Below are 23,315 nucleotides of genomic sequence, written 5' to 3'. Positions count from 1 at the left end.
AAATCTAGTACATACATACATATTGATATTTATATAGCGCCTTTACATGCTCAAGGTAATAGTATGCCGCGTGCGCATAAAATATACCATGGGTGTCGATCCGTAACTGATACCTATTCATCAGGGGGGGGGGGGATGATCTATTCATTCAGGGGGGGGGGGGGTCTAAAAGATTTCTAATTGTAGTCAACATGGGCAGTTAAGTACGTTGACACGCATGATCAGCCGGCGTTCGTCGTGTTCTCGTCCACTCAACCTAAAAGTCCCTTTTATGTCTCCCTTTCGGCTTGATTATAAAGATTGGCCATCCAACGAGTTAAAATTATTTTGTTAAAACATGGCCAGCATAAAGGAAGATTCCACAAGCAAGTGGAAGTTTGTGATCCTGATCAGCAAATTTGTGTTCCATTTGATCGTGGCGTCAATCAAGAAGGTTTTTGGGGTGCTCATCGACGAAATGGTAGTCGTCTTCGATACCGATGTGGCTATGCTGGGTTTGCTGTGCAGTGTCCCCGTCGCATTGATGCTCGTTGCTTGTATGTATAACATTATTTCATTGTAGTAATAATGGTGATACTAATATTAATATTAACAAAAACAAAAACAACAATAATAATGATAATGATAAATAATTATGAAAATAATAAATAATAACAATAATGATGATACTACTATACTACTACTACTACTACTACTACTACTACTCCTTCTACTACTGCTGCTGCTGCTACTGCTGCCACTACTTCTATTACTACTACTAGTATTACTGCTGCACTACTGCATTAAACTACTACTATACTACTAATGCTAACAACAGCAACAACAAAAGCAAAAATAATAACATAAAGAAGAAGAAGGAGGAGGAGAAGGCAGATGAGGATAAGAAAAAGGAGAAGAAAAATTAGTAGTTGTAGTAGAAGAAGAAGAATACATTCTGCTTGGTCAACTGTTGGTTCCTCACTTTAAACAGGAAGGTGTGAGTTTAAAGGTACTATGTCCCATTTGCAGGCCCCAAAAAATGAAAAGGTTAAATTCCAATGGCATTTGAAAGATAATATTAATTTATAGAACTTCCTTAAAGGAAAAGGGGCTTGAAAATGTCTTTAAGTGGGAAAATAACGACTATCAGTTGTCGAATCGACTTAAGAGCTATAGAGCCAATAAGTAATAGTCTGATTCTCAGACCATTGTACCGAATGGTTGTACGTTTTATACTGCGCAAAGATTCAATCAGTTTAATTTTGGCCATTACAAGAACTGGGTTATTAGTTTTAACATAGTTGTGGCTTACACCCAGTAAATAAGATCGATTGATCGATCTGGAATCGAAAAACAAATACCCATTGTTTCTAGTTCATCATGGACCAGTGATGGCCTGGTGGTAGAGTCGCTGCCCGACAAGCAGTAGATGGCAGATTCAAATCCCGCTGGTTCCAAGATTTTTTCTGACTTGTTTTTCAATTACAGATCGATCAATCGATCTTATTTACTGGGTGTAAGCCACAATTATTTTCAAACTATTGGAATTTTTCCCAGGAAGCATTACATTAATAAAAAAAGTGGGTCATTGATGTAGACAAATGCTATACCCTTCACAGCTCATGTTATGTATGTTATTACCAAAGAAGAAAGAAGCCAGCCAGTCACTCAATAGCGTCTGGCAGTGAAGTCTAGCAAGTAAACGAGATTCCTTGCATAATTTGAATATTAGGATACTGCTTTACATTTCACAGATAAGACATACATGCAATATTCATAATTCCTGCCGAATTCTACAGAATTTGATGTTGGCTGCAAAAGGGACATACACTGTAGTATCTTTAAATTCACACCTCCCTGCTTTAAACTTTCTTTTCATCTTATAAGGTCCTATCATAGCCCATCTGCTGGCTCACGGCCGAGGAAGTCCACGTGTGATTTCACTTGTTGGGATGACGAGCGGCTTCGGAGCCCTCATGTTCAGCAGTTATACAAGATCTTGTGTTCTGTTTGGAATATACATGACCGTACTGGGTAAGATGAAAACGCTTGTAAGTGGTAGAGCAATATTTAATTAATTTATGTATACCGCATGTAAAGATTCTAGGCCTCTGATTAGTCACAACTGCAGGCATTCACTTCTGACTGACTAAAGAAAAGGATAAGGTAAGAAGTCTTTGTAGATATTTTTGTGTGAATTCGGTATGTAAAAGATATTTGGACAGCTTTAATATTCGAGACATAGCTGTTTTTATACTGGCTCTCGGGGACGTTGCATCCTGCCATGACCCCGAGAGCGCGCCTCGTGGTCATGGCGGGATGCAACATCTCCTTGAGCCTATAGAAACAGCTAACATATATGCCTCTCATAGTAGTCAACGTATCTATACTACGTTGATGGTGACATTAATAAGTGGATTATGTTGGTTTAGACCATAAGATTTATTTTCAGATGTGGAGGGAAGTCAGATTTGACCTCGGATGACCCTGAGAGGTCAAATCCAAAATGGCCGCTATTCCTCATGGTCTAATGTACAAACACACTTAACTATTGAACCAAATAGTCCAGAAAAACGTTTAAGGTGTCATTTCCAACTAACTTGGGGATGCCAATTCATTTGGTAATACTTTTGAGATCGCTTGAACTTAGAGTTTTACATTTAGGTCAAGGTCATGGTCAAAATTGACTAAAAAATAGCAAGTTTTGAATGGTTACAAAAAGTTTTTCCATTTATTTGTCATTTGTTCTCTCCTATGTTCTCAAATTTCTTTAGGAATTTACGCACCTTAATCCCTTTCAGTGAGTTTATTTCACAGTTTGATTTGACCTCTGATGACCCTGAGAGGTCAAATAAAAAATGGCCGCCAGTCCGCCGCATGGTCTAATAATTGTACAAACACGATTAACTCATGAACCAAATAGTCCAGAAAAACGTTTAAGGTGTCATTTTCAACTAACCTGGGGATGCCAATTCATTTTGGTAATAATTTTGAGATCGCCAGTACTCAGGGCTTTTGCATTAAGTCAAGGTCAAGGTCAAAATTGACTAAAAAATAGCAAATTTTGAATGTTTACAAAAAAGTTTTCCCATTTTTTTGTCCCCTTATGTTCTCAAATTGCTTTAGGAGTGGTTCCCCTGCATAGTCTCCATCGTAATCAGTTAGTTTAATTCACTAATTATAGCACCAAACCATTATTTGTCTTGTAGTTGACCATTTGCATATAGCATGGTCAGTGGGCATCTAGCAGCGCTCAAAATACACAGGGGCGGTGGGCGATTCGCCCCCGTGAGCTACATAATCGCCCCCGTCCGGTTGCTCACGGGGGCGATTGCAAAATAAAAAAATCGCGCCGGTGGAATTATAAAATAAAGATTATCTTTCTGTTATAACTTTAACACCATATTGAGTTTCAATTTTCAAACCTTAAACCAATGAAATGGAACTAAGATTAGCGTGCAAGATTTCTCGTTTCATGAGTAGGCCTATTATTACCGAATCAGCTCGCAGTGCAGTGCCGCCGTCAGCAGTGGTTATAGGCCTACTGCGCCGTTAGTAGCGGTGCGTGTGCACGCTGCCGCACCATGTCTGCTGGAGCTGGAGGCGATCGCGCAAGGATTTGCACGATGAGAACGTTGACTGCAACGTGTGACCTCCTTTTAAGGCACTGCCAGTGCTTAAAAAGACGTAACACGTCCATGTCCACGTCCACGCAAATCTAAAAGTCCCTTTTGAGGAGAAGAGGAAGACCAAAATGTCGTGGAATGATATGGTAACATGGGCAGATCTACGGGGGGGGGGGGGGGGTTAGGGGGTTTAACCCCCTCCTCCCACCCCCGGCCCCCTTGGGCTGCCAAGTGAAAATGTGATATTAAAGCGGGGGGGGGGGGGGGGAGGGAGGGGGATGCTGGAAATGAGGACTACTAATCTATTTTATTTTTTTCAGGGGGCGGGGGAATTGAAGCGCCGTTTTAGCATGACTTTCTTTTTAACTCTTACTTTCACCTATCTCAGATAACCCTAAGTTTTTGGTTGCTGCTTTATATGTAGTTGATAATGCATGATTAAAATAAAGAGAGAGAGAGAGAGAGAGAACCACCATCATTTTGCAATGGTTCAGGGTTCGTGTAATGTACATTTAAAACCATTTCTTAGCGCCTCAACCCTAAAAAAATAGCAAAACTATTTTTGAGGAAAAGCATTATACTGAATTAAATAAAGAATAATAGCTTTATATTGGATCATACTTATACTGATACGGGCTAAAGACAATGTGGTATTTGTATAGAGGTATTCCAAAATGACAATCAACATTTGTTCTGGTATCATATGTATATACGCATAATAAAACTGATCTTTATGATTTCTTAACGTGACATAGCTTCTTCTCCCTCTGCAAACAAAACAGAAAACAAGGTTATTTAATAAAAGGACCATGCGACAAATAATCATTGCGATTCAAATTGATGCAAGGATTTTTTTTTGAATAAGCAATGCTTTTCACCAGAATCTTCTTTGTAAAAACGACTTTTATAAATCTCAGCCATGCAATTCTGCCACTGTGCTGTAAGATCACTTTGAGATTAGGAGAAGTGTATTATGTAATGGGTATTTTAAATTGAATGGAACGTCTCAACTCAGTAAGCATGGCTGAGATTTGTAAAAGTTGTTTTTACAAAGAAGATTCGGGTGAATAGCAACCCATAGGAAAGTGAAAAGTATGCCGCAGACCTGCCGCGGACCTGCCGCAGACCTGCCGCAGATCTGCCGTAGACCTGCCGCAGACTTTTAGTCTGCGGCAAAGAGTATGCCGAAGTATGCGGCAGAAAGAAATTTTGCTGCAGACTTGCCGCATACCAGTATGCCACAGGAACAGTCTGCGGCAGATCTGCGGCAGGATGAAATTTTGCTGCAGACTTGCCGCATACTAGTATGCCACAGGAACAGTCTGCGGCAGATCTGCGGCAGGATGAAACTTTGCTCCAGACTTGCCGCATACTAGTATGCCACAGGAACAGTCTGCGGCAGATCTGCGTCAGGATGAAATTTTGCTGCAGACTTGCCGCATACTAGTATGCCACAGGAACAGTCTGCGGCAGATCTGCGGCAGGGCGAAACTTTGCTCCAGACTTGCCGCATACTAGTATGCCACAGGAACAGTCTGCGGCAGATCTGCGGCAGGGCGAAACTTTGCTCCAGACTTGCCGCATACCAGTACGCCACAGGAACAGTCTGCGGCAGGTCTGCCACAGGAAATCCCATTAAAGTCTAATAGGGCCAATTGAAACCAATCATCTCATGCATATTCATTATTACTTTACACGTGTGACAGAAAAATACATTTATCATGATTTGTTAAGCAAATTAAGACAATGCACATCATTTTTGTGATTTCTATTTTCCTTTTGCCATTATTAACCAATAGATTATTTTGTCTGATCATGTTACAATTACATTCACGTTTAAGCAATAGATATATTGATTACTAACCAAGAAACTATGATTACTAACCAAGAAACAATATACATATTTAGTATATATATGTGTACGAGCCTGTGTCACTTTAAATGTTACACTTGAATACACTTCAAATGATCAATGTGATGAAGTTAATACAATTGAGACTAGAATATACCTAATTGGTAATATCGACATACATATTGGTATTACCTAATTGGTAATATCGATATTGCCAATATCGATCAATCATACATAGGTTTTATTGTGTGTGTTATATGTTACGTAAATGTTTAATGTATTCTTCTTTTTTTTTCAATGGGGACAGTTTGTGGCAGCCTTTGATCTGGTTAGTTTTATATGGCTTGAATGTGGGCAACAACCTTTCCATCTCTCATCCACCTATATTATATACTCAACACGCACATGATGAGTAACACTAAAATTTCCGTCTGCAATTTGATATCCTTAAATGTAAAAGGTATTCGGGAGAAAAATAAAAGAAGAAGCATTTTCAAATGGTGCAAAGAAAAAGGTGGGAATATTATTTTTTTACAGGAAACCTTTAGCACACAAGATATAGTTAATACTTGGAATTCGATGTGGGAAGGCGAATGTATATACAGCCACGGTACTAATCATGGTAAAGGGGTTATGATACTATTTGATAGTGGAGTAAATATTAAGATACGACACACAGTTATCGATGAAAATGGCAGATACATTTTTGCAGTTGGTTTTCTGCAGAATAAGGAGGTAATATTCGGAAATGTTTACTTCCCTGTTGGGAGCAAAGAGTTGGAACAATTGGAGTTTCTGGGCAAAGTTAGAAATATTTTGGAAAAAGATGAATTCAAAAATAAACCTCTCATTATTGGAGGGGATTTTAATATGGTTAGAGATGTACATTTAGATTACAGTGGACATAATGTTAATAAAAAACAGTCTAAGCTTAGCTATGAATTTGAAAAGTTTTTAATTGACTATAATGCCACAGACATATGGCGTGTCAAAAATAATTTAAAGAAACAATTTACATATCACCAACAGAATCCTAAAATGCATAGTAGATTGGACTACTGGGTTATTTCGGAGAGCATAGAAGATATGGTATTTAGCTGCAAAATATTAACTTCAATTTCACCGGACCACTCAGCAGTAGAACTGATTATTAAACTACATTCTTCTACTAATCCTGTAATAAAAGCAGGATATTGGAAATTTAATAACAGTTTATGTAACGATGCAGATTATGTGAAAAGTATGAAAGAAGAAATAACACGGTTGAAACTCAATCTATCCAAAGAGATAATAGATAATAGAATATTATGGGATTATGTTAAAATGGAGATACGAAGTTTTACAAGAAAATACTGTAAGAAAAAAGCCAAAGAAAGAAAGGATAAGATTGTTGGTTTGGAAAAAGAAATTTCAAAGTTAGAGGAAGAATTACAAATACCAGCGAAGGTGAATGACAATTCTTTGATTAACGATTTGGAAAAGAAAAGAAGGGAATTGAAAAATCTTTACGGTTATATAAGTGAAGGGGTAAAAATCAGATCTCGAGCCCAATGGTTTGAAAGTGGAGAAAGAGAAACGGCATATTTTAAGCAACTAATAGATTTCAAAGAGAAAAAAAGTGCTATTAAAGAATTACAAGTAGATGGAAATATAACTGATGATGAAAAAGATATCATACAAGAAATTAGAAGATTTTATTCTAAACTGTATGCTAAATCAGAAGAAGGATTATGCGAAATTAAGGCATTAAGGCAGGGATTAAGGCATTTAACGATACCATGAAATTCAAGGAATTGTCGCCTTCTCAAAAACAAGCAATCATAACGCTTATACATAAGGATGGTAAAGACCCCAATTTCATTAGTAATTATAGACCTATCTCCTTACTCAACGTAGACTATAAGATTATTACCAAAATACTTTCTAAAAGAATAAAAAAAGTTTTGAATGAAATTGTGTCGGTCGATCAAGTAGGTTATTTAAAAGATAGAAACATCGGTGATGCAATCAGATTAATCAATGATATGATTTTTCATACTTCTTGTTTTAACAAACCAGGGTACCTATTGGCAATAGATTATGAAAAAGCTTTCGACTCAATTTCACATAGTTTTCTTCAGAAAGTGCTCATTTCTTTCGGGTTTGGGCCAATGTTTTGTGAATGGGTTACAATTTTACTTACCAATGCTCAAAGTTGTGTTTTTAATGGGGGTAAATCAACCGGATATTTTAAAGTTCAAAGGGGTGTAAGACAAGGAGATCCGTTATCTCCATATTTATTTATTTTATGCATAGAATGCTTAACTCACTGCATTAGAAATGATAAGTTGGTAAAAGGTATTTGTTTTGGAGAAACAGAAATAAAGATGATCTTATATGCAGATGACATGTCAATTTTTGTACGAGACATAAACTCGATTAATAGAATAGAGGTAATCATGGAAAATTTTAGGAAAATATCAGGACTAAAGATTAATGGAAATAAAACATTCATTTTACCCTTAGGATCTTCTGTTGGCTCTGCGACTGTGTATCCTTTTGGAAAGGAGGCACACATTTTAACAATACTCGGTATATATTTTACATTAGATCCCAATGTGGCGGAAGAGATGAATTACAAAGAAATATTAAGCAAAATAAAGAAATTGTTAAATTGGTGGAAACAAAGAGATCTTACTTTGATAGGAAAAATTCATTTACTGAAAACATACGCATATTCAAAACTAATCTATGTAAGCTCTTTGACTCCAGTGCCTGAATGGGTTATAAAAGAAATTGATGAGATCTGTTTTAATTTTCTATGGCGAGGTAAAGACAAAATTAAAAAAAGTACGATGTATTTTGATTACAAGCAAGGAGGATTAAAAATGCTCAACTTTCAACTTTTTGTGAAAGTACAAAAAGTGATGTGGATTAAAAGACTTGTAACAGGAAACCAGAGAGTTAAATGGAAAAAGTATTTCAAATATTTAATGAGACCTTTCGGAGGAAATCTTATTTTTTACTGTAACTATTTACCTAACAAGATCGATATACAATTACCAAAATACTATCGGGATTTAATAAACATTTGGTTAGATATGAATGATTTTATTAAAAAAGATACAACTCACAAAGGGAATGACATTTTTTTAAATAATAGGTATATACACAATAGTGGAAAAACATACTTCAATGAAAATCTTTTCTTAAAAAATACTTATAGATTGTACCATATTATAGATGGAAAAGGAACATTAAAGTCGGAAACTTATTTCAGATGTATGGGACTAGAGGAAGAGGAAATATCAATGCTTAAAGAAATCTATGGTAATATACCAAAGGAATGGAAAATCGAATTAACAAAGAGGCAAATTTCATTTCATGATCTAAAAATAGAATTTATGTTTACAAAAAAAACATTCCAATTTGAATCGGTTTGTTCGAAAAATCTGTACAGGGCATGCATACAAAAAATGCAAGACGTCCCTGTCAGTTTTCAGAATTTACATTCATCATACAATCTGTCGGTTAAAGAAATTGAAAAGGTTTTTGTCCGACCAAGAATTAGTACTTTAGATAATAAACTAAGAGAATTTCAATTCAAATTGCTTTATAAAATTGTTTATGTCAATCGTTATTTATACAGGTTTCAATTCATATTAAGTGATAAATGCTCATTTTGTGGAAAAGAAGAGGAAACATATAGGCACATATTTTTTGAATGCGAAATGGTGAGAAAATTATGGGATCAATGTAGTGATAGTTTGGATATTCCAATCCTTAAAGATATGAGCTGGAAGGAAGTTCACATTGGATTAGACGAAATAACCGAAGATAGGCAAATGATTAATCACGTGGTTTTATTAATTAAATATTTGATATTTATTAGTAGGGAAAAAAAGAAGCCTCCAAGTATTGAAGAAATAAGAGAGAAAATATTCAAAAGTAAACGGGAAGAAAGAAAGAGTGCTACTGAACGAAATACGTTGACGCTCCACTATAAAAAATGGGAACATCTCAAGGTAAACATGGATAATATGCAAGAAAATGCAAGGGATGAGGAAAGGGGGGGGCCTGCCCGGTTCACAGCTGTGTGTGATTGACCGGTCTCGACTGCCATAGACTGCCCACGTCTTCTTGTATCGTTTTTTGTTTTTTTGTTTTTTTGTTTTGTTTTTTGTTTTTGTTTTTGTTTTCTTTTTTTTGGTTTTTTGTTTGTTTTGTGTTTGTTGTTGTTGGTTTTGTTTTTAACGGGGGTAGGGGATTTAACAAACTTTATTCATTCGATATAACTAAGTTGATTGTAGTCTGTACTTTGTTCCAATATGTTATAAATTATAATATGTAATAGGGATACTAGTAACACAGAACAAAATATAGAGGGGGGGGGGGGTTATAACAATATTAATTCATTCAATATAATTGAGATTACTGTATTTTGTACTCTGTAATTGGTTTCAATATGTTATATATTACAATTTGTATGAATTAATATTATTATTGAGTGAATACAATAAAGAATATTACAAAACAAAAAATCAGTTTATCACTGGTTCTTCTACATGCATACTTTATTGCCACGTACTGGATATGAAAGAGTATGCGGTAGGTCTGCAGCAGGTCTATATGAGATATGAATATTCATGACGAAGAGTCTGCGGCAGGTCTGCAGCAAGTCTGCGGCAGACCTGCCGCAGACTCTTCATCATACTGAAAGAGTATGCGGCAGGTCTGCAGCAAGTCTGCGGCAGACCTGCCGCAGACTCTTCATCATACTGAAAGAGTATGCGGCAAGTCTGCAGCAAGTCTGCGGCAGACCTGCCGCAGACTCTTCATCATACTGAAAGAGTATGCGGCAGGTCTGCAGCAAGTCTGCGGCAGACCTGCCGCAGACTCTTCATCATACTGAAAAAGTATGCGGCAAGTCTGCGGCAAGTCTGCGGCAAAACTAATTTGCATGTGAAAAAGATGACTGTCTGCGGCAGGTCTGCTGCAGATCTGCGGCAAGTCTGCCGCATGAGTATGCGGCAGGCTCATATCTTTCCTATGGGAATGCTTATTCAAACAAATATTCGCATCAATTTGAATCACAATCATTATTTGTCGCTTAATCCCTTTTATTGACCTTGTTTTCTTTTTCGTTTGCAAGGGGAGAAGAAGATATGTCACGTTAAAGACACCATAAAGATCAGTGTTGTATGCGTATATATTATATACACAGGCCAGTAACAGCTATGTAGCTTGTAAATTTGTAAGAGGGAAAATGCTGATTGAAATGATAATGAAGAAATAGCAAATAATTGAGGAGTATCATAGGTACCAATTCAATGGATATTTGTATAAAAAAGAGCCCCCGTCAGTAGTAAAAGAGCCCCCGTGAGAAGGCTCACGGGGGCTCTTTTTTTTTGGGGGGGGAGAGCCCCCGTGGACAAGCAATTAATTTGAGCCCTGGCAGCTAGGCAGTATACGGCAAAAATCTCAATTCAAGGCAGGAAAACTGCTCCTTTCCATTACTGCTCAGTTATACTGGTAAGATGTTCTTTAAGTTACTTTGTGTTTTATTTGGTTCCAAGTAATTTAAGGGATCCCTACAGAGTTTGAGGAACAGGCCATAAAGCAAAATAACGGTTCTGCTAACACTAGACAACATCAGCATGACCAGCAACCTGGAGTGCAGTTAGCATTCTTGAGGATGGGAACTTCTGACAGTACTGAAAGAGATGGGGAATCCATTTCTAGAACAAAGTCAAGACCTACTAGTCATTGGCATAAGCGACATATCATGGACACCCAATTGGCTGAAACGGGGAGAAGGATTGAGACCCTAGGTGAGGAGCAGTACACAAAGTTTGTGACAAAAAGGCTAGAGCAGTGTACGACACCTGTCACACAAACACTTCATACGAACAAGTTGCCATTTTTCAATCGGCAGCCGGCGAAGGTTATGTTAAAACAGAAGGCACAGCTTGCAGCACCTAATAGTGACTGTACGTGGTCTCTTTTTCAGGATGTACATCTCGTGTCAGACAAGGGATGGAGATATCTTCTCTCATGAAAACCCGGCAGCCCCGCCAGCTTTGCATGTTAACTGGAGGAAAATGCGATTTGGAGTTCAAGCAGATCTACTTCGCTGCCTGGAATCAAATCTGCTCGAAAACAATAGTGCACCTGTGGCCCAAGCAATAATTATTGATGGTGAAGCTGTGGTTCAAATGCTCAATCCTGAACATCAAGAACACTTCAAGAGTATGGAGAAAGAATGTTTGTCCCATACACCTTTGCTCAACTCGAGAAAAGCATCCGCATCGACCTTGACTAGGGTGTATACTTACCTGCTAGCCTGAAAACCTCAATAAGGCAGGAAAGGGGAAAGGGCACCAGGAAAAGGGTGGCTCCTTCTACTTTGCTGCCAAAAAGCTTGAAGGACTTCCTTCGAGTCAATGAGAACAAAACCGAATTGTTTGATTTCATGTCATGCGAAGTCGTTCATCTTCCTCTACCACAGGGCAAGGAACTGTATAATATGCAACAGATGGAAGTGGAGTACTCTGCTCTCCTGTTGAGTCACACTTAGCAGGCCTTGCCCCATGGGTGTAAAAGGGTAACCATAAGTACTGTTGGTACTGATGCGGTTGAACTGGCCGTGGCTTCATTCAGCAAGACAGCTCCTGATGATGGATCGCTTTTGGTGTCAGATCAAGCTTTCGGTACATAGCTTTTCACAAAATCATGATGGTCGCCACCATGAGTCCGACACGATGTATGCCTCTCCCAATCTTTCATGCGTTCACCGGGTGTCACACTGTTTCTGCATTCAGAGGAAAAACTTAGAAGTCTTTCCCAGAGGTGAATGATTCCTTCAGTGAACTCCTGTACATGTCTAGGGCGGTCAGTGAAGGATCAATGTTACTGCCAGAGCGATTTGTGGTGCTGATACGACCGAACCAGTGAGAGCATACCTAGTGAATGATGCCAGGAAACAGCTCTTCGCACAGAAGTCTAGAAACCTGGAGAACATTCATCCAACCCAGGCAGCACTCAAGCAGCACTTCAAGCGCACTTGCTACCAGGCCAACTGTTGGAACCAGATATTGGCCAAGAATCCAGAGATGCCAGAGCCATCTGACTTAGGCTGGACAAACGAAACTGGGTGGCAGCCTCTTTGGACCACTCTCCCGGAAGCATCAAAATTGTGCCATGAGTAATCCACTGTCGCTGCAAGAAAGGATGCACTAAATATTGTGCTCTTGTTCTGGAGACTGTTAGATTTTGATCGTTACCATTAGGATATTCATAAGTTGTGGACAGTGCTAAATACATGTGGATATCTATAGCTGTGGTAATGGACAGGTTTTAGGTCGTATTTGGAATAGCTTTTTTGCAAATTTTCGTGCTATAACTGTATCAGACTCATTTGGTTAGCAAGAAAACAAGGCGTCCACCTTGTGCGTTCACAATGAATGTGCATTGTTACAAAATTCATTTTCGTCCAGTAAGCAGCGTGAGGTTAATCTACTTTCGTGTGCTTACGGTTAGCAGTGCTATGAAGTAGAAACTCATACGTAAGCACAGAACCAGCCGATAAGCAGCTATATACAATTTTGCCCTGGATAATCAAAGTGGTGGTACACGGGTCTTTTTATTAATTTATAAAATAATGGCCCCTTAAGTGTCAAAATAGAGGCAAAGTTTATTAAAAAAAAAGAAAACATCACTTTTTTGACCTAATATGACCTTGAACTTGTCCTTATTGCAAATCCCTGAGTTTTGGCGATCTCTTAGTATTACGTAATGAATTGGCATCCCCAAGTTAGTTGGAAATAACACCTTAAACTTTTTTCTAGACGTTCACGTTTGTACATTAGACCATGCGGACTGGCTGCCATTTTGGATTTGACCTCTCAGGGTCATCAGAGGTCACATCAAACTGTGAAATAAACTAACTGAAAAGGATTAAGGTGGAGGACTCGGCAGGGGAACCATTCCTTAATAAATTTAAGAACATAGGGGAGAACAAATGACATATAATGGGGATTAAACCTTTTGTATCCATTCAAAACTTGCTATTTTTAGTCAATTTTGACCTTGACCTTGACCTAAATGCAACACCCTGAGTTCTGGCGATCTCGAAAGTATTACCACATGAATTGGCATCCCCAATTTAGTTGGAAATGACACCTTAAACGTATTTCTGGACTATTTGGTTCAAAAGTTACCGCGTTTGTACATTAGCCCATGCGGACTGGCGGCCATTTTGGATTTGACCTCTCAGGGTCATCAGAGGTCAAATCAAACTGTGAAATAAACTACCTGAAAAGAATTAAGGTGGTGGACTATGCAGGTGAACCATTCCTTAATAAATTTGAGAACAAATGACAAATAAATGAGATTTAACCTTTTGTAACTATTCAAAACTTGCTATTTTTAGTCAATTTTGACCTTGACCTTGACCTAAATGCAAAACCCTGAGTTCAGGTGATCTCAAAAGTATTACCAAATGAATTGGCATCCCCAAGTTAGTTGGAAATGACACCTTAAACGTTTTTCTGGTGTATTTGGTTCAAAAGTTAAGCGTGTTTGTACATTAGACCATGCGGACTAGCGGCCATTTTGGATTTGACCTCTCAGGGTCATCAGAGGTCAAATCTGACTTCCGTCCACATCTGAAAATAAATCTTATGGTGAAAGCAAATTATGCTGGAAGTTTCATGCTTTTCTCAAAAAGTGCACAATTTTCTTGCTAAGCCGCTGCACTACACAATGAAACAATACTATATGAAACAAAAGTGCAAAACAGCCGCACTAATTTGATGAACGTCAGAATGGCACCACGGTTAACATGATGGAATTGCCCTTATTAATATATTAAGGTGGAAGTCCACCCAGATAGAATGTTAGTTTTAATGGAAGCAGAAACAAATAAGAGAAACAGGTCAGTGAAAGTTTGAACTAAAACCAAGTAAAAATAAGAAATTATGAATGTTTGAAGGTGCGATCAATCAAGCGCAAATTGGCAACTCTGTGACGTATCTTGCGAGGCCCCTTTCCATTTGCCCTGTACTAAACAACTTCAACAAAACAACAATCATATTTTCCGTCAAGAAAATTCAAATCATACATTCACCTAAATATAATAATTGCAAATATGCTTTTATACGACTCCTGTATGAAGAAAAAAAATCATCAGTAACTAATATTTTTTTTAGAGGTGACATTTTCTATGCAGAGCAAATTGGAGAGGGGTTCGCAAGATAGGTCAAAGTGTTGCCGATTTGTGTTTTACTGATGACAACTTAAAAATGCATAACTTTCGTGTTTTCAATCGAATATTGCTCAAACTTTCACTAAATAATTTTTGTCCTCATTTTTCGGCTACTATTAAAATCCAATTTAAAATCAGGGTGGACTTCATTCCCCTTAAGCCCTATGCTCAGAGAACTAAACTATATACTCCAGCTTTACTACTTTTCCCACTATTACTACTACTACTACTTCTACTACTACTATACTGCTGAAGCTAGTTTTGGAGGTACGTATATCTTCATGATTACGTTGTCATTAAATAGAGGTAATACGTAAAACGTTATCATTGAGCAACAACTTTAAAAAAGGACGCTAACGACGATTCGTCGTTCAATTTTTTTTGGTATAAAATCGGGTGACCCTAACCCGTGACCCTTGTAAAAGACCCACCAATCTGTCGTAATCCAATTCATTATGCTCATTGATCTACATATTTCGTGGCAGGTTCCTTTGTTAGAACTGGTCAGAATTTATTTTGATTATACACCATAATCTTTGGAAAGGGTCATCTGTTTGGAGCCACAATGGCATTGATCCATATTACTTGACATGGGGTTTTCTTTTCTTGTTGTTATTTTGTTAACGCCCTTTTGTGACCCCACACAGACGACATGTTAAACGTGTCAGTTAATATCATGGATGAAGTATTAGCCGTGCATTGTTAACAATAAAACATGACCTGGGCTTTTTCTCTTACTACTTTTATATACCTTTTTAAAAGTATTTGTACAATTGTACAAACTACGACTTCCTTTGTTAATTATCTTGATTATTAATGAAGTGATATTAAAACAAAAGACATTACCATAGTAAAGACGAGCAGATTTATCTGTTTTTCCTCCCTCAAATTTGTCTTAAAGATGAAGTTGAGTTGTGGTCATGCGATTGCATTATGAAAGAAACGGTGTGGAACCGACCAGAAAAGGTTGATCATCTAGCATATAAGAATGTGTGTGTATTGCAAGGTTCTGGAATCATCAAAATGATAAGAAATTTGGCCAAGTCTTGGTAAAGTTACAAACACTTGCACAGAAAGATGTATATGGGACTACACGAACACGTGGCGTAAAAAGCCGGCCCCCGATTTTTACAATGTTACATGCATATTTAGAATATGAAGGCATTTGAAGAGCCATGCTTTTCAGGGAACATGTCTTAACTGATGTTCTTCCACACTTGCATAATAAGAATGAGTAATGCTCACAAATTATTTTTCAACTCTTCCCAGAACTCAACCTTCTCTTTAATTCTACAGTTTTGGTTTGCCCCGTACAGTTGATGAATACTTTCCAACGATGGGCCCTTTTTACTTTTCATCTTTTTCATCTTTTTCATCGTTTAGAACATGTTTTGCTATGATTGCTTCATTGTTTTCTATTGGGTAAACTACTCGCATTATAACAAAACATTACCTTGGTAAAGAGCGGCAGATACAGATGTTTTTGTCCAAATTAATATTACAGTTTTGTAGTTCTGGGGAGCCTAAAGAATTTTTTATTTTACTCTTTCGGACACTGTTCAGGTACAATCAAACATTGGCTTCTTGTAATAGCCACTTGAAATTCTATGTGGCTGTGTAATTACTTAGTCACATTTAATATTGATTAATGTCATTAACATAATTTATATACATGTATGTATTCCTGCTTATATCCCTTTCCCCCTCCTAGGTATCGCATTAGCAATGGGCTACATGACGTGTTGTGTGACGATGAATGACTACTTTGCCAACAGCTTCGTTATGGTAAATACTTTGACTGAGATTGGTAGCTCTGTGGGAATCCTCTTCATCCCTATCCTGATAGAGCGGTGCGAACGGGCGTACGGGTACTGCGGGGCTATGCTAATCTTCAGTGCCATCTTCCTACATCAGGTAGCCGGAAGTGCCACTCTAAGACCTCCACCTGAACAAAGCGGTACACTACCCAAGAAGATCGAGTGCTCGAAGGATATTGTATCACGGAGGAGTGGTCAGGTTGGTGCAGGAGCGGTGTCACCCTTTAAATCAACTCAAATCAAAATCAAACTCGGGGCTTGTGAAGGGGATACCGAAGCTGGAGATAAACAGGTAATTGATGAATTAAAGGCTACTGGAAATGGACAGTGTTCCTTGGGTGGAATACAGCAAATTAGGCACGAGAGATGTTTTGAAGGAAGGGACCCAAAACATGAGAACTCATTTTGTCTTCCAAGGACTTCAGAATTCAGCGACGATGATTGCATACACACGGATACGATTGAACAATGTCCACTTATAAGTGAAGAAATCGGACTAACCACCAACGGAACAGCCCAAGACAGTTGCCAAACCGAAAGAAAAGAATTTGACCAGCCCCACTCAATCACAGGATTCTTTGTGAACTGCATATTCATTCGGGAACCACTTTTTACTCTGGTTTTACCGGTGTATTTCCTCACTCATGTCGGTACATATGCCTGGATGCTCTATCTTATACCTCACGCAAAGTGGCAGGGCATCAGTAGCTCTAAGGCTGTCCTCTTGTCCACAATCGGAGGCGTCGGCGCGCTACTTGGGCGGATCTTCCTGACGGTTATACTCTACTTCGGCGTTGATCCCTTCGTCATCAGCTGTATCAGCAGCGCTGTAGCTTCGGCAACGTTCTTGATAGATCCTTGGGTCACTTCCTACCACTTCATGTGCATGACTGCGTTTCTGCAGGGTTGGACTTTGTTCATCAACACTACTATGCGGGCCTCAATGTGCAAGATAACGACCTCATCACAGAATTTTACTCTTGGATATGGGTACGCTGCGTTGTCATCTGGCATTGGAGGGTTAGCGGGCGGCTTTGCAGCAGGTAGAATGCAATTAACACGATAGGGGAGACTTTCGAAAAAAACCCACTTAAGGGTAATTTCTATACCCTGTTGAATATCCCATGCAAAACATATTGAAATTACGTCTGTGTAAATTGTGTTTTGTTGTTAGTTCACAGTTTTGAGTAGGTAATTATGGACAAGGCTGGTGAAATTGCTGTGGGTTGGTTTTTCGAAAGTTTCTCCGATCGTTTAATGTGTACATGTTATCATTATATCACCATGTGTGGCTTACTTTGAATCGTCGGGTCATCGTGTTCGGTCGGGTGGTTGCATTACACGACCTTTCGTGAAACGAAAGCAGGAGGTCACGCGACCTTTCGTAGAAGAGCCGTAGGTCTTTCAAAAAGTGTCGGGTAAAGCGGACAAGACTATTTTACAGATGAGAGGGGTTTATTTTACAAACATTACCCCCGACATTTCGTGAATAAAGGGGCCATGTTTTCTCAAAAGGTCGGATAACGCGACTACCCATCCAGACGCGATGACAAAATGATTTGAAGTAAGCAAGTTAGGTGTTGGCAAAACATGTTAGGGGAGGGGGGGGGCGGCGTTTTTGGGGGAGAACAATTTGGTATGTTAGCCATTTTGGTTTGAAAGGCTTGTGGCCCCTAATCTTTGTGATATCGTGTTTGTGATAATTATGCAGCTTTGACTGTTGACTGTTTTCATCCGAAGCCTATCAAGGCTTGAACTTACACAAACATATCCTTATGATGGCAATTATGATAATAACGATAACGGATTATATAGTGCATGATGTTAGACACCTCCATACTCTATAATGTGTCAAATTACTTGACCTGATGAAAGAAATCTTTACGGGCAATCGTAATTAAATACATGGGTTAAAAACGTCTAAAACAAATGAAAGATAATATAATCACTCACAATCAACATCCATTTCATTTCTTTTGTATATTTTCTCCAGGCTTTCGCTATGATGAAACGCAGTACATAACTTGTCTTATCGTTCCAAATCTATACTATTCTTTTCAAGTTCTATTTCATTTGTTTGAAAGGTAAACTTGTGGTCTCAATACAAATTGTCATGATTATAACTGATTTGATTTCACTTGTCTTTCTCCAGGTGCTCTCTACGACGCAACAGGATCATTCCAAACCGTATTTCTGTTTCTAGGAGGCATCCATGCACTCGTCGTTCTTAATCTCCTCGTGTATCTGCTAATCATTCATGTCACTGGAAATAAGAGCGAGGACATGGCTACCTAGCTTTTTCGTGTCTGACAATTCGTGTTTAATAAACAAGAACTCTGAACTTTATTGACATTGCTAGCCAATTTTCTCCAAACAAATCATGAACTTATGTAACTCTCCCAAGTAATAAAGCGAGAGAGAGAGAGAGAGAGAGAGAGAGAGAGAGAGAGGGGGGGGGGGGGGGGGAGAGGAGTAGGGTTGGGGAGAGGGAGGGAGATATATATAATTTGAGTGAATTAATGGCATTTTTTTTTGTGTCTTATATAACACAAAATATTAAACATTTACATGATATAGAATGTGTAAATAGAGTACTTATGATATTCTACATTGTACATTCCGGCCTTCTCCGTTAATTATGTTCTGACGCATGCGCACCTAATCTCGGAAGGCCCTCGGGCATGCGAACGTGCTCGCCTAGATGTGCCAAGTCCTTGTTTTTCTTTCTGGGGTCGTCTGCATGAATCAGTCGTTGCTAGGTCGGACAAGCCATGTGGCTTTTCCGGCCTGGCAGCGGCTGCCGTAAACTGATTCATGCAGGTGATACTGCGGGGGAGGCCTGGGGCATGGCGCAGGTGACTTGGGGCTCTCTGGGAGCAGACGTGCATGGAGTGGAATGCATGTTGGAAACTGTGGATTGTGTCTGGGCTACGGCCTACAGATCATTGTATATTACTGTATCATTATTGTTCATGTCTACTGCTTCGCTCGAGTGACCTCGATCAATGACTTCGTTTAATGACCTCAATATTTTAAAGTGACTATAATCGTGACATTTTTGTGGTAACTAATTAATTTGTTTGCTGTATTTGCTATTTTTTCACTTTGTATATCATCTTATGTTAAGGCTTTCTTGCCCACCTATTATTATTGTTACGTCCTTCACCATTGCCACTTCAATCAAATGTTAGTTTTATTTATAAGAACCTATAATCTACAAGCTGAGCTTTTCAATAGGTTCCTCACATTTCACCCTGTATAACCTTCTATTCAATGCAATTAATTTCGACGTCTTTTCAAAGAATTGATTATATAATGTGTCACTTTTAGTTTATTTCACATTATGTTCTAATTTTGCCAATTATTGTGAATTCTTTTTTGTGAAATGTGAAACAAAATAAAGTTGAAACTTGAAACTATGGTAATGGGATACCGCACAATATCAGAAAATGGCTAATGAAATTGTAACGCCATTAGGCTACATGAAAAAGTGATAATAGCAGGTAGGGTTATATAAAACATTGCTGAATGTGAAATAAAAAACAAGGTATTACATCCTGACATAAATTTGAGTAAGCCAATTGATCTATTAGAACACTGATATGGCTCTTGATCTGTAATTATCATGATTATTGACTATAACTTAATGTGTTAAATATCAAAATGTTAAAATAACATCCAGAAAAAAGAGCAAGTTCCCTGTCTAAACCACCCGATCCAGATATTTTATAAAACGCCTCTCTTTTTAGCACCTACTCTTACAACAACAAAAAACGTACATCATTGTTCTTTTTGTAAAATAAAGGGCACTACAGAAGTTTTTGGTACTGTTTTAGAAATGTAGCTGTGTTTTCGCAATACTAGGTTTTGGAAAAAAATGTTTGCCCTGTAGGACTACTGCCTCGGCAGATACGTACAAGAACAATTCTTTTCTCTCAGCCTCTTAAACTAGTTGAGATTTACACATAGGGCAATGTGTTCCGTAGTCTGTTTTTCTTTTTTAACCTTTGGTTTAAACAAAAAAAATTAAAATCGTAATTTTTGTCTGATACGATATACAAACTGACAATAAAAAAAATAATAAAACTACCCACCTGTCTTTCCTGTTAAGATTGTCTAGTTTACAGCTTCTTTTGATAAAGCCAACCATTTATTTTTAGTATGTGTTTTTTTTTTTGGGGGGGGGGGAGGAGGGGAATTATGTTATCACGCCTTCAAGTTTAGCTTCTGTTTCAATCCTTCTTCATGATTATGCCATATTAGTATTAAAATGTATGTTTTATACGTTGTTGATGTTTTTAATAGAATTTGTTTATTACCATGATTTACGTTGCAATTAATTTGTAACTTTCGAAATAGACCATGAAGAAAAAAGAAAAAAAATTAAAGATGAAAATTATGTTCTGCTCAAGATAAGGTAACACTCCGCATCCGCATACTAAACGAAATGAAAACATAAACAAAAACCTTGCTCCTCAAATTAAAATGATTTGAGTTTCATGTAGGCCTATTCAGTACAGAAACCTTTGATCTCGTTAACACAAGGACCAGTTTACGGATTTTTAACTTTAAATGTTTGTTTTTCAGGGCTTCTTTCACGGCTGACGGTAGAGGCCCAATATACTCAAGATAAAAAGGGGGCTCGTGAGAGGGTACAACTTTAGCAAGCACAAAGGACTATTGCCAATATACACATGCATCTATTTCACTATACCGGCATGGAAACTTAGAAGCATATATTATGTGTATATATACGGCTGTAGCGGAATGAGATTGAAACGATACTCCGGCCTTGCTAAAAAGCAGCTTTTAGCTGATGTTGGTCTTTTTTTAACTGTGTTAAATAGACAAACTCAAACGAACCGAATCTCATAGTCCTTGCATTTTCCGTATATGCTTGTATACTTTAATAATTATATATATTACCACATCAGTATGAATCCTACTATTCACGCGGGCCCTGAAATTATTATTAACCCACAAACTGCCAGGTACCCATTCACAATCCTGGGTTGAGAATGGAAAATGGGGATTAATGTTCTAAGAAAGGACAGGCATCTGGCTGGAGTTCAAACCGTCAACCCTAAGATTGAGAGTCACTGAGTGAATGAACCGCTATGCCATGGCACCTCCAATAGATTACTTTACGAAAACATATATATATATATATATATATATATATATATATATATTTATATGTAATTATATACACATCTACTTTTAGATTACCTTGTTCACTAGATTCATCTATGATGCTTTCAAGACCTCCCATTGACCAGCTATCTAGTTTAAAGATACTATGTCCCTTTTGCAACCAACATCAAATTCAGTAGAATTTTGCAGGTATTATGAAAACGCCATGTATGTCCTATCTGTGAAATGTAAACATTAGCTGTGTTCTAGTATTCAAATTATGCAAGGAAACCCGTTTACCCTCTATACTTCACCGTCAGACACTACTGAGTGACTGACTAACATTTTTTTATGGTAATAACATACATAAAAATTAGCTGTAACATGTTCATGAGCATTTGCACATCAAATGATCCATAACCCACTACTTGTAATAGCCAAAATTAAAATGATTGAATCGTTGAGCTGCACAAAACGTACGACCATTCGGTAAAAGGATATGAAAATCAGACTATTACTCAAGTGATTGCAATCACTTAAGTCGATTCGACAACTAATGGTCGTTGTTTTCCCACTAACAGCCATTTCCAAGTCCTTTCGTTTTGAGGGAAGTTCTAAATTAGTAATATCTTTCAAAGATAATTAATTTTTGTTGGCCTGCAAATGGGAGATATTACATTTAAAGTCTCATCTTGTCAAGGGATTCAATTATAGAGCATGAATTATAAAGCACGTTACATAAATATACAGGGCTCTAATACATACATATTGTAGCACTGTCAGACAAGACGAGGACAGGATCGCGTCGTCAATAATGCTGTTAACGAATTTTAAAACTTGAATATATTTTTGAACGGACATCCCCTTAGACCAAAAAACTATGGGACCAACAGCCAACGAGACGGATGGCTCTCAAGATCAATAATGCCAGTCTCGTGAACTCTCAATACATTTTTCAGAAGGCTTGCGATACTGAGATGTACGTCTTGTGTCGTCGTTTTTTTGTTTAGCTCTTAACCTTTGTCAACTTGTCCCTTCTTTGGCCCTCTTTTTAAGACCATCATAGCCTCTTCAATTTCCCCTCCTGTGCTACCCCTTTCTAATTTTGTCTTCTTCTAATTTCTGCTGTAATTTCTGCTGTAATTTCTAATTTCTGTTGTTGTTGTATAACTTCGCTGTACAAAGCCCAGTCCATTCAACACTTGCTGAAATGTAAATATCAAAATTTATAATTCTATATCTCCTGTCTATTTTGCGATCTCTTTCTCCCACTCTTCGCCACGTTATAATTTTCTCTCTTACTCCATGCATAAGCACATAATGACTACCCAATTTTGTACAAGGCCATTACTTCTTTGTTCCTAATGTTTGTTTGTGTAGTTGTTCGTAGATCCCTCAGGCATATCATGTCCATTTTCGTCTATACGTAGGTATTTTATTGTAAAGAGAAGAAGTCATGACCCTTTCGATAGGCTTTTCAAACTACTGAATTTTGAGTTTATGAGTTCAGACAGCAAGAGAGATATGGAGACAGACAGACTGGGCGAGAGAGAGAGAGAGAGAGAGAGAGAGGGGAGGGAAATAGAGAGACAAACAGACATAAAGGAAGGGAGAGAAGGCTTTCCAAACAATTTAACTTGGGTTTAGGGGTTGAACGAGCTAGA

At 38.0% G+C, this 23,315-nt stretch overlaps 1 protein-coding gene across 1 annotated transcript; it reads left to right on the top strand.

Annotated features, from left to right (window-relative positions):
- Positions 1–210: 210 nt before the first annotated feature.
- On the top strand, positions 211–18,864 carry LOC105437198. The gene is made up of 4 exons (XM_030987092.1): positions 211–536; positions 1,867–2,013; positions 16,413–17,561; positions 18,671–18,864. Exons 1-4 carry the CDS (start codon positions 338–340, stop codon positions 18,811–18,813), a joined length of 1,638 nt encoding a protein of 545 aa, XP_030842952.1. The 5' UTR covers positions 211–337; the 3' UTR covers positions 18,814–18,864.
- The last annotated feature ends 4,451 nt before the right edge of the window (positions 18,865–23,315 follow it).

The sequence above is a fragment of the Strongylocentrotus purpuratus genome, unplaced genomic scaffold (assembly GCF_000002235.5).
Source record: "Strongylocentrotus purpuratus isolate Spur 01 unplaced genomic scaffold, Spur_5.0 spur5_scaffold_16, whole genome shotgun sequence".
NCBI classification, from domain to species: Eukaryota; Metazoa; Echinodermata; class Echinoidea; order Camarodonta; family Strongylocentrotidae; genus Strongylocentrotus; species Strongylocentrotus purpuratus.
The sequence above is the reverse complement of the archived record's forward strand: the minus strand, read 5'-3'. Positions and strand labels throughout refer to the sequence as shown.

What these genes read in the sequence shown, in the direction of transcription:
- LOC105437198 (XM_030987092.1), top strand. Translation starts at nt 338, where the DNA reads ATGGCCAGCATAAAGGAAGATTCCACAAGCAAGTGGAAGTTTGTGATC. An exon ending in CGCATTGATGCTCGTTGCTT is followed by an intron (nt 537 to 1,866) that starts GTATGTATAACA and finishes TCATCTTATAAG; the next exon opens with GTCCTATCATAGCCCATCTG. An exon ending in AGCGGGCGGCTTTGCAGCAG is followed by an intron (nt 17,562 to 18,670) that starts GTAGAATGCAAT and finishes GTCTTTCTCCAG; the next exon opens with GTGCTCTCTACGACGCAACA.